Source organism: Polypterus senegalus, chromosome 8 (genome assembly GCF_016835505.1).
Source record: "Polypterus senegalus isolate Bchr_013 chromosome 8, ASM1683550v1, whole genome shotgun sequence".
NCBI classification, from domain to species: Eukaryota; Metazoa; Chordata; class Cladistia; order Polypteriformes; family Polypteridae; genus Polypterus; species Polypterus senegalus.
Genome location: NC_053161.1, coordinates 111462011 through 111478924, shown reverse-complemented (window position 1 = coordinate 111478924; position 16914 = coordinate 111462011). Strand labels below are relative to the sequence as shown.

The window sequence follows — 16914 nt, the reverse complement described above, 5'->3', positions numbered from 1 at the left end:
TTGACTTACGAACTTAATTCGTTCGCGAAAGGCTAACCCATAATGCGTTCCGAATCCACCCACTGCAACACTTACTTAACCTTTTCATAATAAAAAAAGGGTTGTTTAATGTGCATAATTTACCAAAACGCCAATCATTTTTCTAATGTACTAACCAAAAAGTTATAAAAAGTGCCTAGCCTAGCATGGCTAATGTACTAACCAAAAAGTTATAAAAAGTGCCTAGCCTAGCATGGAGCATGGCGGCGCGCATGGTCACAGTAGCTCAGGGCTCTCCTTTTCAGTGCACTTTTTTGTTGTTTTTGTACTTTTTTTTTTTTCCTTGTTTGTGTACGATCGGTTCGGCAAACATCCGCTACACCCATCAGAACCTTATAGATATCGGTGTCCAGAGCCAGAAATCTAATTCGAGTGTTTTTCATCACACGCACAACATCCCAGACAACGTAGCGAGACCAGCGGGCTCTCTGTGGATTGTTGTCGGGTCTAGGAGACGACACAGACGGAGGAGGGAAACGAAGCAGAAGCGGGGCCGTTTATGCTAAGGCTAAAAAAACAATCATACAAGCCCTATGCACAACTTTTTTTCTGCACTGAAGGAGCTGCTTTTAATCTCATTGTAGATGTGTATAGTGACAATAAAAGGCATTCTATTCTAGAAACAACAATTTCATACTGTACTCACCATTTAATTTGACATCTTTGGGCTGCAGGAAGGGAGGAGGAGGAGAATGAAACGGAAGGTGGTTATTGTTTAGAAGGAGCCTCCTTATGCAAATCTTTTCTTTGTAAAATTGTCGAGATGGTGGATTTCGACATGCTGTACATATTAGCGAGATCGGTCACACGAACAGCACTCTCATATTTCCACACAATTTCCATCTTCGTTTCGATTGTGATCGCTTTCTTTACCTTCTCTTCCTTCCTTAGCAATTATCTGTCTTGCTTACATGGTCTTAATGAATTATATATATATATATATATATATATATATATATATATATATATATATATATATATATATATATAAATCACTGCAATGACCTAAATTACATCCACAAACACATGTATCTGGGCTCCGACTGACGCTACTAACGCTCTTGGTTGTTTGTTTACAATCGCGCAAGCGGATACACGTGACCGCATCCGGGTCGTAATGCAAGATGTTGGTCGTAAATCAATACAAAATTTTTATTTTAAACTTCCCGATAATTTATTATAAATTTTATTAATAAAATCAACAACTAAAACACTTTTTTGAATAAATTCTTTATTTAATTTAAAGTACCGGCATGCAAAGTTACTTCTTCATCTGAAAGATGGCTCTGTGGTTTCGTCATTATTTACTTCCGTATTCATTGGCAAAACCGCCATTGCGCTGGAAATCTTGAATCTGAAACAATACCCGTTGTATAAACCAACACCCAAAATCCAAGCCAAAAATCTAGGATGAAATTCTCGGCTTATATAACAGGATCTACAGTATTTGACTATTGAGAAAGAATGTTTGGCAATTAAATGGGCTGTGGAAGCGCATCGTTATTACTTATGGGATCGAAATTTCACATTAGTGACAGATCACTCCCTACTTCAATGGTTATACCATCAGAAAGATACCAACTCTCATCTCATGAAATGGTTTTTGGGCTTGCAACCTTACAATTTTACAGTTGGGCATCGACCTGGTTCTGAACATGTTAATGCTGATGTCCTGTCACGCCTGTTTAAACCTCGTTTGGAGAGTTGCTTGATTCACGAAAATGTGAATAAAGCTGACGGAGCGGGTATGAGCTGGGGGGCTGAACGCAACCCTAGAGGATACAGACGCTCCTGGGAAAACCCCTCCTAGAAACGCTGACAGACAACCTTCACATTGCTTCCTTACTTGCTGGGCTTTTCTTGCGGGCTGCTCTGTTGCACGAAATGCTTCCTGTGTGGTGGTACTCATATTTAAAAGCCTGAACAGCACCTGTCAGCTTTGGAATTGTTTGCTTCTCTTTCTCTGCTACTGGCAGAACTGTCATCTCTGTCTTGTCATGGAGTACGTTTAAACTTTTGGAAAAAGTGACAAATGTTTGTTTGCAGTATTTGAATAAAGTTCCTGTCTCTACAACCTCCTGTGTTTCTGTGCAAATCTGTGACCCAAGCGTGACTTCATATCTACATTTTGCTAATTATTACTAAAACATGAAAAACGTTTCTTTTTTAACAATGTGTTTACATAGATTGTTGTAGACATGGAAAATACATGAAATGCATGTGTTCCAAATAACGATATAGTATTTATAAAAGGTGTGATTTTGCTTGATTTCTCACTCTATACAACTCTAAGCAACTGACACGCAGGTAAACAGAGTTGAGCTGAGAAAACTTATCAGCACATTTAAAGGACAAAAGACGCTGATGGAGAGGTGCGAAGCGATTTAAGGTGGGACGGATCTACGAGTTTTTTCATAGGCTCTGGTAATTCTAGTGTTAAACCAAGAATGCTAAATCTGGAGACAGAACCATGTAGATGGTGACACTGATGTTTGACCACAGTACTTTGCCCAGCTTATGCGGTTTTAAAAATTAATTGTGCTTTGACCCTTTTGACATAGGACTGAGACTACAACTCCAGTTTCAAATAAAGTTGGCTTATAAAAGTAAAGGAGTATTAGCAACCAAAGCTGCAGCTGATACTGTAGTGTTTGTTTGGGATAGATTGTGAAAGTGTTACCCTCTGAAAGTCCCTATGACTTGCATAGAGATTACTAAGTTGTTATGCTTTTATTTATTTTGTTGTCAGAGGCCAACCATAAGCCTTTCAGACACCTCACAACATTTTTCTCTCTATAAACATACAGTGTCAATGATATTTTAAGTAAAAGGTGAATATCTTGAAGTTAAAAATAAGAGTTACATTACAAGTAGAAATGCCCCAAGTGAAACTGTCACTAAACACATATACAGTAATTCCAAAATTCTACATACAACAACAAAAAATAAAGACATTCAAGAATGCCAATATTGTAATGATGTTTAAAAAAAAAAGTCCTAATGGCAGCTGATACTGATGAGAAATAAAAAAAGACTCTAAAAGTAAATTCTCCAAAGAAACAAGTGGCAGAGTTCTACTAGTCTATTAAGTGAAATGATACCTTGCATGGTGATCACAATGTCACCGTCTCAAGTAAAATGAGAAAATACAGATAATAAAATGTTATTTTGTTAACTGGAATAGATTGCAATGTATCCACTCTTTTCTGCAATCACTTTATTTTTCACAGGTTAGGTTGTATTGATTTTGTATGTTTGTTGGTATATGGAAAGCATGTGTTTTATACCTTTTAATTTGTTATTCTTTTTTTCTTCATTTTGGTCATTTGAATATAAGACAGAACAGTTACATTAAAAGTAATATTAGGTACAGAATTTGTACAGAATGTTTTACATTCTTGAACTTACTGTTGTATACATTATAAGACAAAATAAAGGATATATTCATGTTATGAGTTTTAACATACAAATTCTGATTTTTTTTTTTTTATTGATTTTTTTTTCCCCTGATGTGTTTTATTATGCAGGCTAGTACAGATGATGGTTTTGTGTACTGTCTGGATGCCAGATCAGATAAGCCCATCTTTACTATCAAAGCTCATGATGGTGAAGTATCAGGTATGTCTATCTTGAGCCTGGGTTCTCTATGCAGAACTTACCTGTTCTCTCTGTGTTTACATGGGTTTTCTTCTGTGAAGTCCTGATAAAGACCTGCATCCTCCAAGGTATTCTTGTTAGTGTTTTACAAGAGAGAGAGAGTATTTTCCAATTCTACTTTGGCCCCTGTTGGAGTGGAACTGCAAGTGTGAGTGTGGATGTGTATATACAGTAGGCCTTAAGATGAACTAGTACCATGTCTAGGTCAGTTAACTGCCCTGCACTCAGTGTTGCTGGGATAGGCTCAGACCCTTTTGACTCTGAATTAGATTTAGATTGTTTGAAATTGTTATATAATTGCAACAAATAACTCATAAGTGTGTTGACCCACTGTTTTATCCAGTATATATATATACACAAACACAAACACACACACATATATATTTATATATATATAATATACACACTTATGAGTTTTGTTGCAATTATATAACAATTTCAAATGTATACTGTATATGTATGTATGTATATACAGTATATGTATGTGTATATAGGTACTTCACCAAAGGCTCAAGAGTCACATGGGAAACTTTTTTCCCCCTTAACCAAAGAACAGTTAAATCAAAATATGAAAGCAAGGGTCATAATAAGTACCAGAAAGTATTTTCTTATATATTTCCATTTCTGTACTGACTTTCATTAAGTTTTTAATCACTTTCAGGATTTCTTTAACCTTTTATGGGTTCGTGCACCCTGCCAAACACTGCCTACTGCTGACATTAAACAGTCAATCTTTGCTTTCCAGTCGTGTGTTCCTCCCACTTTCAAGTGATCATTTACTGCAGCAGTTGTAATGCAGTCACCTACTTCACTTTCAGCCCAGGGTTGTGATTGTTGTGAAGTGGGTGTCCTCATTTGTACAGTGTCATCTTTTAATGCTTCTCACTTCTGTCTTTATAAGGAATGCACGTGGAGTACAAGTATAGCAGACACAAGTACATTTATATGGATGTATTTATTTATTTTTTCTTTTTTTACAGGTTTGGATTTAAGCAGTCAAGTTAATGGATGCTTAGTGACATCATCATCAGATAAATATGTTAAAATATGGGATATCCTTGGGAACAAGCCTAATCTAATTTATTCAAGAGACATGAAAATGGTGAGCCTTCATTTCTGTTGTGTAATTTAAGAATTGTGTCCTTACTATTCACATGAGCAATTTTATCAAAAAATATGAATCCTCTTCCACTTAACTAATTTTATATTGACATTATTTTGATAACATAAAAATATTTATTTATTAGTTAATCTGGCAGTTTCTCTCTTTACTGTTTATTGTGAAAATATTTCATTAACTTTTGACCATGAATGAGTTTTTATTTAATGGTTTTTAATTTTACGTTGTTTTATTTATCTGACAGGGAGTTTTGTTCTGTGCCTCATGCTGTCCAGACTTTCCATTTGTCTATGCATTTGGAGGACAGAAAGGAGGTTTGCGTGTTTGGAACATAAGCGATGTAGGAGCAGGTACAAAAATATATATATTTTACTTCAAATATATATTTTGATTGTGTGTAATCTGAATTGTACAATGGGGAACCCAACAATAAGGAGAATATTTTTCTAGAGAGTCATTATTTCCGACGTTTGCCGCTATGTGTGTGTACTAGACTGCCCGCTGCATCATTTGGCCAAACGGTGTCCTTGAAGTGTTCAAGCAATTGCGTGATGCAGTGTGGAGAAAACGACCCGAATTGTAGTGATCAGGCGAGTGGCTTCTGCATCACGACAACGCTTCTGCTCACACAGCATTGAGTGGGCGGCAGTTTCTCACGTAAAACGGGATGACGACAGTTTCCCACCCCATACCCTACTTCCCAGTCCTTGCACCCTGTGATTTTTTTCTTTTTTCCCAAGAATGAAGAGGGACCTTAAAGGAAAGTGTTTTCAGGATGTAGAGGAGGACGCAAAGCAAATGACAAAGGCACTGAAAGCTGAATTTCAGAACAGTGTTGAACAACAGAAAAAGCGGGGGGACAAGTGTATTGGGTCTCAGGGAGAGTATTTTGATGGTGAATAAATTTTAGAAGTGTTCTGAGAAATATACAATTTTTTTTCATTCTTGTTATTTTTGGGTCCCCCCTTGTATGATGTCATTACTTTTCTCTCAAAACATCTTCCATCAACCATTAAAAATTGTATGTGCTTTAACTTACAGTTGATTTTGTTACGCAGTAATTCAAAATCTATTAGAATTCTGTTGTTTTAAATGAACTTAAATGAACACTTAAAGCACCCCAAAGCCTTTTTAAAGTCAAGATGTCACCTCCTATGCCTCATCAGTTACTTGGCACTAAATGTATAGCAGAGTATCCCAAATCAAAGACATGGATTTATTTTTAGATTCAGTAATATTTGCTAAAGATCAGTAGATCTTTTTTATTTTTTTTCCTCGGAAATATATTATGAGATATTTGATAAAACTTTTTGGGTTAGATGCTCTAGTTACAGACTTTTTGACACGTGTTAATTCCTGGATAATTACGATGGTTGTAGTTTTTTTGGGTACCACAGAAGTTGCGAGCATGCAGCACATTGCTACACCCACCACACGATGAACCACCCAGATTGGGACCTGAGTGCAGTGGGTGACACCTCAGTGACTGGAGTGCCAATCCTGCCACCAAGTTGTCCCTGCAAGTTGGAGGAACTGCTTGCAGGTGTGGTTGCAGAATGCTGTCATACCCTGGGCGAAGCAATTGCAGGTTAAGGGCCTTGCTCAAGGGCCCAAAGGAGTGGAATCACTTGAGGCAAATTACGGGATTTGAACTGGCAGCATTTTGATTGCCAACACAGATCTCTAGCCTCCACCCTACACATCAGGATGATAGTATTATTTTTTTTCTTCTAAATAGCTTTCAAGTACTTAACAGTCCTTTCTGATTTTGGGGTTGGGTGGATTTGGATTATTTGAAGTCAGGAATGTGGACTTGCAGCTGTCTAGATCAACACAGTCTCCCAGCTTCTGGGGGCCATTTTATTGGTTCTGTACATTATATACATTACTACTGCTTACTTTGAGGTACCTGTGTTTCTTCTGTAAAATACCATGCATTTATATTTGTAAGGCTTATGGCTTTGTATTTAGTTGTCAGCAAATGTTGTTGTGCCAATGTGACCAGTATTTCTAGTTCTGTCTTCTCTTGTTTGACCATGATGTTTTGGTTCCATTTCAGTGAATGCTGCTTTTGGGAACCGAGAAAAACTAGTGGCAGCAGGACCTTCAAGCTCAACAGAAGGCAGTGCTGCAGAAACAAAAATGGAAACCTAGCACAGTATCACAGACGTAAAGAAGAAGAAGAACTGGTGCGTCTTAGCAGTAATAGTCAGGACTGCCCAATGTCTGTCAATTAACGAGATCTTAAAATAGTTACCGCTATGGCATTATGAATGACAACGGAAACATTACCATTGGATTTAAATTGTACACTCTCACATTTTGTAATACTAATTGAAATAATCAGGTTTATTTGGTAATGGTAAATGTAGTTTTGGAGTCAAATCTAAAATTTTTCAAGAAACAGTAAATGTAACTTTCTGTATTTTCACAGAATTGATTCTCCAAGCGAAAGTGCTCATTTATTTTGTTTGAGGTAGAGTAAATGAACATATACGTACATTTGTACTTATATTAATAATATTGCAAGGTGCCAATAAGGTGGTTTCAGTTATATATCCATGATAAGCTGTACATGTACAGATGATTAAAGCAATTTATTTTACTGTATATGTTTTAATATACATATTTCGTGTCTAGATCCCCTTCTTTTTATCTAATAGAAGAAAGTAATAGTTGAAGAAAATGGTCACTAATTTGGCCCTGGACAAAGTAAATTAGGGAATGAGTTAAGGAGCTCCAAAGAAAGACCTCCCTGAAGGGCACTAAGCTCCTCTTCTGCATGGTGCTTATTCTGTTGGTTTTTATGTATTTGTTGATGGAAAGTTTCCAATGTGTTCTTCGAAATGTTCAACACAAGTCTTTATTCTTGATGCTGATATATGATACTCACTTTTGTATTGATCAGGTGGATCATTGTGTGTTTTTGGGGTTTTTTTTGTGATCAGTTTTTTTTTTTTTTTTATTGATTCAGGGAATTTAACATACACACAGGTCATTTGAAAAAAAGGGAAAAACCGTACACTCCGAATAGCGACTGTCTCTGTGGTTTCTGAGGATACTCCATTAATGTGAGAGGTTGGCAGTTCAAAAAAAATTAGATTAAAAAACAAAGCCCGCCAGCTGTCAAAAGAAAGAATCTTCAAGATTTCCATTCAGAGGCAAGAAGTCATTTTGTCACTGAAGTACCAAGAGAGCAGTTCACATGCGTGAGAGGTGACAGAAGGTTTGGAAAGATCCAACAGAAGCCAAGTTGGAGGAGTAGGACTGATGTTAAAGTGGATTTGTGTAATTAAACTATAGACCAGAGGTGTTAACTGTTTATTAACAAACTGAAATTCTCTAGGCTTATTGCTCAGGAGCATAAAAATACTAAAATAAAATGTCCTTCATAATACATATGGCATTAAAGAAAACAAAATTCTTCTTACAATTACAAACTGTCATATGTTTATTTTTTTAATTTAATGTACCTTACTGAAACAAGGCTTAATTAAAAAAAGTTTTTATATATACAGTTCATACACACAAACTGCATGTGATCTTCAAACCAAAAAAAACACCTGAAGACTCCCTAGCAGTTTTACTATATTTGTGAACTTGGAGGGACTTTCGCTAGCTCATAGGAATTACCTAAAGCAGAAGACGTGAACTCACCTGTGCTTGCTGCCCCACTGGCGTTTGTAAGAAGACACTGCCAATACCATGTGTTAGCCGTATCTCTGACGTATGCGTCCTACAAATGTTTGTCTCAAGCAAATGTCTCCGGATAGACAATGTTTTTAATGAAAACTTCAAGCCTTGCCCTCCGTTGCTGAGGTCTTTCACTTGCATGTTGTTGAGCTGTGGTGTTTGCTTCCTTTCGTCGTTGTCTTTCTTCATCTGCATCACTAGCACAACTTCATCATTGAGCGGCGGCGTTAGCTGCATACTGGTGTTTCATAGTGAGAAGTGAGGTGCATACAAGTGCCATCTAGTGGCAGTAGCTGAGTGTGAGCTGAGTGGTCTGCTCCATACACACACAGGTCTTTTGTTTGTACAGTATATGCCTAATATACACACACATACTCACACAATTAATTGGTACTGACAGCTAAACCGTGCTCAGTTTTAAATCATTAATTGCACTACAGCTTTTTTACTGTTAAAATATTAATTTACTGTATTTATACAGGATGGCATGGTGGGGTTCACTTCCCGGATCCTCCCTGCGTGAAGTTTGCATGTTCTTCCCGTGTCTGCATGGGTTTCCTCCCACAGTCCAAAGACATGCAGGTTAGGTGCATTGGTGATTCTAAATTGCCCTTGGTGTGTGTGCCCTGCGGTGGGCGGGTACCCTGCCCAGGGTTTGTTTCCAGCCTTGTGCCCTGTGCTGGCTGAGATTGGCTCCAGCAGACCCCGTGACCCTGTAGTTAGGATATAGTGGGTTGGATAATGGATGGATCTTCAGTGAGTTAGTTAGACATTTGTAATTCTCAAGGTGTTATAAATATGGGTTACCATTTTAATTATGTAGAAGTTTCTTACCAGCATCAAATAATCTGGTACAAATCTTTAAAAAAAAAAAGCCACAAATGTGTCAAATGTTCATAAGTTTTTATCAAGAAAACACAAGACTAACATGCTTAACAAGTTAAGTAAAATACATTTTGCTGTTAATATAACAAGCCTATTGTTTACTAAGCAGCAATTTCACATTTGTCTTTGCCTTTTCTTTTTTCAATTAAAAGTGTAAGCTTCTGCATTTTAAAGAAGCTCACTGTCTGTTATAATAAAAAGGTCTGAGTTCCTTACAGTAGCTTCTCTTGCCGTTTTGTTTAACTGTACAGGATGACTTCTCCGATTCCTTTTTCTTGGTTTATTAGTCCACTTTCTTTGACATTAAGGCTAAGCTCTTGTGTAAAACAATCCTCGACTTGTTAGTCTTTGTTTATGCTCGCTCAGCTACCGTAATACCTCGTGTAAAGGAGCATAGCAACTCAATTACTTTAATCCCTAGAGAAGTAGGGTCTCAAAATGGCAGTGACCAATTTATCAATCCAAGTCTTTTGTAGTGAAAATCGGACGAATTTCTAGTTTCTGGAACAAAATCTCACCTTGTTAAAAATATTGTGCCAGCAGAGAGGAGAAGGCAGTGGAGGAATGAGTATAGGACAACTACAGAGCACACCAATATAGAGTGAAGACAAGCTTCTTGAGGGAGGAAAGAGTCCAACAAACTCCGCTGCGATACCAGCTTATGTTCACAAAGCATAGAAAGATGAGAGCGGGTGCTTGAGGTGGGAGGGCAGCTGTTTTGGACTGGGCTCATTACAGCATTGACGTCCGTACCAAGTGGGAGTTCAAGTGTTCCAGCAGTGCATGTGTTAGGGAAGGGCAGAATGGAGCGGGTCCAAATGCAGAAATGAACAGCCGTTTGCATTCACCAATTTTGGCCGGCAGGAAACAAAACCTGCCTGTAACTTGGAGAAAGCACTTAATAGGAACAGTGTACCTTTTTTGTGGAGGAAGAGGAGGCTTTGGCATGGTAGTATTTATTATACACGTTTGGGGCCAGTAGGTGAGACCCCTGTGTGACTGTTGAGGAGCTCAAGCATGCAAAGTTGCTGGTGACCTGACATTCCAAGAAGTGTTAAGCTTAGCCATTGTCGGAGGAAACAGACGAGTATAGAAGTTAACATAGTGTGACAGAAAGCACCATAAGCTTCTAGGCATTTAAACCCTTCCTATAACCCACCCTACTCACAGGAAGCCACCACAAAAACTAAAAGGCAAATCTCCTGCCTTTTACAAAATAAAAAAATGAGAAAAGAGAGCACTGCAGGCAGGCTGCCTCCCTCCGACAATTAGAAAACCTCTGTGTGCACTAAAAACTTTAAACAGATCCCACCAAAAGTAAAAACATAACTGAAGTTGCACCAAAATTAAGGAGCAGAGAAAGGTGATGACAAATGGTATCAGTCGTCCAGAGTGAGGCTTGTAACACTGAAAATGAAGGCTGATAAATGAAATGCTCGAATCCTCGGAATTGCAATCACTTAAAGAAGCTCAAAATTCTACATGTATATAAATATACGTAATGTCCAAAACTGAATGAACCATAAGGAAACAGAGCAAAATTGAACAAGTAAAAGCAATTCCAAAACCTGTCACATGAAGGATGTGTACAATATCTGAATCGGTGGCCGTTTGAGACGCCTTTCCTTCTGCATTCGTGTTGACTTTTTGCTTTTACGTTTCAGCCACATATAACGTTTTTTCATGTTGGAAAAAAAAAAGTGTTTTTTTTTTCCCCATTTTTCCAGGGTTAATCAGAACTCAAAGGAAGCCACTGTAGAGTACTTGATAGAGAGTCCACTGAAATGTAAAAGTGGGTCAGCCTTTATTATAGGGATACCAAGACAGAGCACAGAAAGAAGAGATGGCTGATCCTCCGCCAAGTGTGATGATGATGATGATGATGATGATGCTGGGATGAGATTAGCAACTCCAAATCGGATGATGTTTTGTCCTGGTAGAAAAAAATCTCACAGACTTACCACTGTTTATAAGGTATTGTACCAAATAACGTCTCCCCACCTTCCCTTCTACATCTATAACCTCAGGCAATTCCGTGTAGTAAAAGACAAGCAGGAGTTAAGTTGCACTTTAAATATTGTATTATTGATAATATTCATAAATAATAACACGATGCAAAGTACATTTGAATATTGGCAACCATACAACCTGATAAATGGTGATGTGTAGTTTCAGGTGGCACACAGACTTATTAGTTACTTATAATGTCTCTAGTTAAGGCATCATTTGTGGTTAGCTTTCTTCAGAACAGGCCACATGACTGTCTCAATATGGCTGCTGAGCTGTGCTCTTCATTTTGTTGTCCTTTTCAGTTCATGATGTGAGATGGTCTTGCATCACTTGGTCAGAAAGAGAGGGTGGGTGGGGGTAAAGCAAGAAAATTTACAGATTTTCCATACAACCTCTACAGCCAATAGGGCATCATGGTACTTAAAGGTTTCTGATACAAACCAATTCCAAATAGCCATACTTCAGACAAATGGGTGGGGACAAAATACCTTCATACCTGCCCTCCATGTGTTAAGGTAAAGCTTGGAAGTTAGGCAGCCTGGCTTTCCTCAGGGGGTTGACTGAGAGACTTCAGCAGAGAAATATTGGCCAAACCTATTCCTAAAAGGGGAGAAGGGGCTCTTAACCATCAAACCATTGCTGTTATTATCAATAATATAACACTAATATTACATTGCTTTGTCTAAGTTACAAATAAATACATACAAAATATTTATCAAGTTATATGCAAAATCTCGCATCACAACAGATGTCATGGCCTTTTTCCAGAAAAGTCGCTTGCGCTCCTGCAGTTAATGTGTGAGCCACAACTGTGACCAGTGAAGCTCGAGGTGATTGTCAGACCACTTGATGACTACTATAACTCAGCCCTCCATCGAGCACTTGATAAAACAGCCCTTTTAAAACACTTAGAGGCTCCCTTTAAGCACTGAGCTCTATGGCATAATTCAACTTCATGGTCATGCTGTGCACGTCGAGGCTTTAACGGACCACCAAAGACCTACAGTTTATTGTAACCAGACGCTTGCTGCCTGTCAGATCAAGTTAACAAGATCACCACTGCTCTTTGCAGTTTAAAATCTTCACCCTACGTTGAGGAGTTGGGATTAGTTTAGAAATGTGACACTCAGTGACTGGTCTAATTGTTTCCACCCAGTTTTAAGCACAATTCACTCGTGATTGGCTCCAGACGTATACATGATACGGTACGTCAAGCTCAACGAGAGTAACAGTCTTGTTTATTATAATACTCTGCAGGTGACTTTGGTGATTTCTTTTTCTACAAGTGTTCATTTTCTGGACAGCGATCATCACATTTCTCCACATCAGCAGACTTGTTCATGGTGTTTCTTTCCCCTTGAAGACTGTAAATCAGCAATATCACACTCAACAGCTGTGCCACCTGTGGGAAAGCATCACGAAAAAATATCTGGAGCGGTGGTGTCCTGTAGCTGCTCATGGCAATGCTGTGCTGTCAAGAGGCCAGGTCAGCATCTGCTGTAGGAGTCGGTGGCTGGGGCCAGGAGCAGAGAGCAGCAGGATAGAGCAACACATCCACTTTTGAGCACTAGGGGTCAGTATTGTCCTGCTCTGGAGGCTGAGCTCCGTCCTTAGCATGTGTGGTTCACAAACCGGGGGCTCAAGCTCCAGTCCTGGAGGGCCACAGTGGCTGCAGATTTTCATTCTAACCCTTTTCTTAATTAGTGACCTGTTTTTGCTGCTAATTAATTTCTTTTGAATTAATTTTACTTGACTTGTTTTTAAAGTTTTGTTCCTCTGAATTGCTTCTTTTTTTTCCTTTTACGGAAATGAAATATGAAGTGAGTGAGCTAACAGAAGACCAACTAAGTCAGGGCCTCAAACTCCATCCGCTTGCTTCATTGGGCTCTGATTCTTGTTCTTAATTAAACCTGTTCTTTAATTCCATGGTATGTTGCTGCTCTCATTGTGCAATAGAAGACATTTCCAAAATTATTGAATTATTTTCTTTACTTTTCTAGGAGCATCATTAAAATGCTTTGGGAACCTGAACAGAACAGCATTACTGAGCCCTCATGAGACCTCAACCCTTTTTACTTTCAGATAAGAAAAAGAAACAGTGTCTGGGTTTGAGTCTTCAAGAGCAAGTCAATTTAAATTAATTCAAAAGAAGTTAATTAGCAGCAAAAACAGGTCACTGATTAAGAAAAAGGGTTTGAATGAAAACCTGCAGCCACTGAGACCCTCCAGGACCGGAGTTTGCTGTTGCTGTTCCTTCAAGGCACTTTCTTCCTTAGTGACCAATATTGGTGTTGGGAGCACAGACATCTTTGCCCTTCATTTTAATTAACTTTGCATCAGGGCACAAGGAGTCAGCTTCATTAGCAGCACTAACTGGTCACTAATGAAGAAAGCGGCCAAACTAAAAACTGCAACTTGATACCCCGTCACACATGCAAAAGGCACTGCGAGAGCCTGGAAAATCCCACCACGTTGTTGTCGAGGATAGTGGACATGAAGAAGAAAAACAAGTCCAACAAAAATGATGTGACAATAGAACTCCAAAGAGATGCAGAATATATATAATATATAGTATAAATTGCATATATATAAATAATAATAATATATATATATATAACAATATCCCTAGTGTGTGCTTTGTGTGTGTGTGTGTGTCCTGCTGTGGGCTGGTGCCCTGCCCAGGGTTTGTTTCCTGCCTTGTGCCCTGTGTTGGCTGGGATTGGCTCCAGCAGACCCCTGTGACCCTGTAGTTAGGATATAGCGGGTTGGATAATCGATGGATGGATGGATGTTGATTGTGTGGGAAGCACCGCAGAGGGTCCTCAAAGTGACACGAGTCTGAATGTGACCCCAGGCTCGGACAGCCAGATCTGTACTTGAAGCATGGAGACCATCAGACTTGTTTCTTCTCTGCCTGCTCGTTATTTCCCATCCAATTTTATTTGCATAATCCCTTTGAACGTCTCCACAGACTTTTGTTTAGGCTGCACATTTAAGGCATTAAAATCCACAGCACTCAATGACCACTGACAAGTGAAGTGACTAACATTTATTATCTCATTACAGTGGCACTTGTCAAGGGGTGGGGTATATTAGACGGCAAGAGAACAGTCATTTCTTGAAGGTGATGTGTTGCAAAAACGAAAAATGGGCAAGCTTAAGAATCTGAGCAACATTGACAAGGGCCTAATTGTGATGGCTACACAACTGGGTGACAGCATCTCCAGTATGGCACATTTTGTAAGGTATTGCCAGTGTGCAGTGAGTGGTTAGCACTTATCAACAATGCTCCAAGGAAGGACAATTGGTGAACCAGTGACAAGGTCATGGGAGCTCAAGGCACATTGATGTGTGTGGGGAGTGAAGGCTAGCCCGTCTGCTTCTATCCCACAGAAGAGCCACTATTGCACAAATCCCTTAAAAACTTAATGCTGGCCATGAGAGAAAGGTATCGGAAAACACACAGTGCATCACAGCTTGCTGACTGTAATTGGGGGTGATAGCTGCAGATTGGTCAGAGTGCCAGTGCTAACCTCTGTCCACTGTAGAAAGTGCCTGCAATGGGTAAGCGAACTTCAGAACTGCACCATGAAGCAATAGAAGAAGATGGCCTGGTCAGATGAATCACGTTCTCTTTTACATCATCCGGACAACTGAGTGCGTGTGAGCCATTTACCTGGGAAAGAGATGGCAGCAGGATTCAATAAGGGAAGAAGGCAAGCCAATAGATGCCGTATGATGCTCTGGGCAATGTTCTGCTGGGAAGCCTTGGGTCTTGTACCACCTCCTTAAAGACTGTTGCAGACCATGTCCAACACTGCACAGCAATGGTATTCTCTGATGGTGTGGTCACTTTTGGCAGGATAATGCATTGCATTGCAAAACAATTCAGGAATAGTTTGAGGGACATGGAAAAAAAATTAGTTCAAGGTGTTGACTTTCTCAAAACTCAATCTGATCGAGCATCTGTGGGATGTTCTGGAAAGACAAGTCTGATCCATGGAGACCCCCCAAACTAACTTGCAGGTCCTAATGCTGGGGTGTCGAACTTTGGTCCTGGTGGGCTGCAGTGGCTGCAGGTTTTCATTCTAACCCTTTTCCTAATCAGTGTCCAGTTTTCACTGCTAATTCACTCCTTTACCCTTCATTGTAATAGCCCTGTTTTTAAGGATTCAGTCCTCTAAATTCATTTGTTTCTTCATTAAGTGACAGCCAAACAGAAATGACATGTGAAATGATCCAACAGATGACCAGCTAAATTGGGATTTCAAACTCCAGCTAATTTCACTCCAACCAATCTTCTTACTGTTAATCAAACCCGATATTCAGTTCATGGCTTGTTGCTGCTCTTATTCTGCCACAGCAGACATTTCCAAAACTGTTTATTTTCTGTTTTTTCTAAGAACAACGTCAAACTGTTTTGGTAAGCTGAGCAGATCAACCTTACTGAGACCTTCACCTTTCTTTATTTTTAGATATTGTGTGATGGGCACAGGTGAGCTGGTCATGTGGCAGCTTGTTTTGTGTCTCATTATTGTTTGGCTGCTAATAAAGGAAAAAGAGACAAGTAAGAGGCCTGGGTCAAGTTAATTAAAACTAAGGCAAAAGAAGTTAATTAGCAGCAAATCTGGTCCCTTAATGAAGAAGATGGTTAGAATGAAAACCTGCAGCCACTGTAACCTCTAGGACTGGAGTTTGACACCCGTGTCCTAAGGGATCGGTGGATAATGTCTTGGTGCCAAATACCACAGGATACCTGCAGTCCTTGTCTTGACGGGTCAGAGATGTTTTGGTGCCACGAGGGGGAACCTACACAATACAGGGTGGAATCCCGTTGTAATGAAACTCATGGGACCACAAAAATATTTTGTTATTATGAATATGGAGAAAAGGTATAACCAGGGTTGCCTATGATTCGCCATCTCTAATGGCAGCAGCGCAAGGACAGCTCTCTAGGTAGTCTGCTGTATCTGGTAAACAATAAACCATGGGTAAACTGGTCATTCTCTGCAGGATTGGGCTAAGCGTGTAACGTGCTTGTCGCACAATGTTTAGAACATTTTACACTAGGCACGCTGCTTTTCCTTGCACTCTCTGGAACTCTCTTCATCAGACCACATCTGCTACACCAATGATTTCGAGCCACTGGTGTTCTTTCAATCTGAAGATGGGAGCTAAAGCAGGACACTTGCCCGTGATGCGGTTTCTAAAGGCTCCTATATTGAATGAAGTCTTGAGACTTTATCTACCTTCTCTCTAAGGTAATAAAGTACCTGCATGTTCCTGGAAAACCTGAACTCTGCTTCCTGTCTCTTGCGCAACTCTGTGATCCATGCTTTACAATACCTGTATATATATATATTAAAAAAAAACAAAAAAAAAAACAGCACTTCTTAAACTGCAAAAATATTTTATTTATTATCCATCCATCGATTATCCAACCCGCTATATCCTAACTACAGGGTCACAGGGGTCTGCTGGAGCCAATCCCAGCCAACACAGGACCCAAG

The 16914-nt window shown here is 39.3% G+C and overlaps 1 protein-coding gene across 1 annotated transcript in view; it reads left to right on the top strand.

The window, feature by feature from the left end:
* pwp1 (PWP1 homolog, endonuclein) overlaps positions 1-7442 on the top strand; it is a 65988-nt gene extending 58546 nt beyond the window's left edge. The window contains exons 12-15 of the mRNA XM_039761619.1: positions 3567-3657; positions 4677-4798; positions 5061-5166; positions 6876-7442. Of these exons, the coding sequence (XP_039617553.1) occupies positions 3567-3657; positions 4677-4798; positions 5061-5166; positions 6876-6970 (414 nt within the window). The 3' untranslated portion in view covers positions 6971-7442. The remainder of the gene's footprint in view (positions 1-3566; positions 3658-4676; positions 4799-5060; positions 5167-6875) is intronic.
* The last annotated feature ends 9472 nt before the right edge of the window (positions 7443-16914 follow it).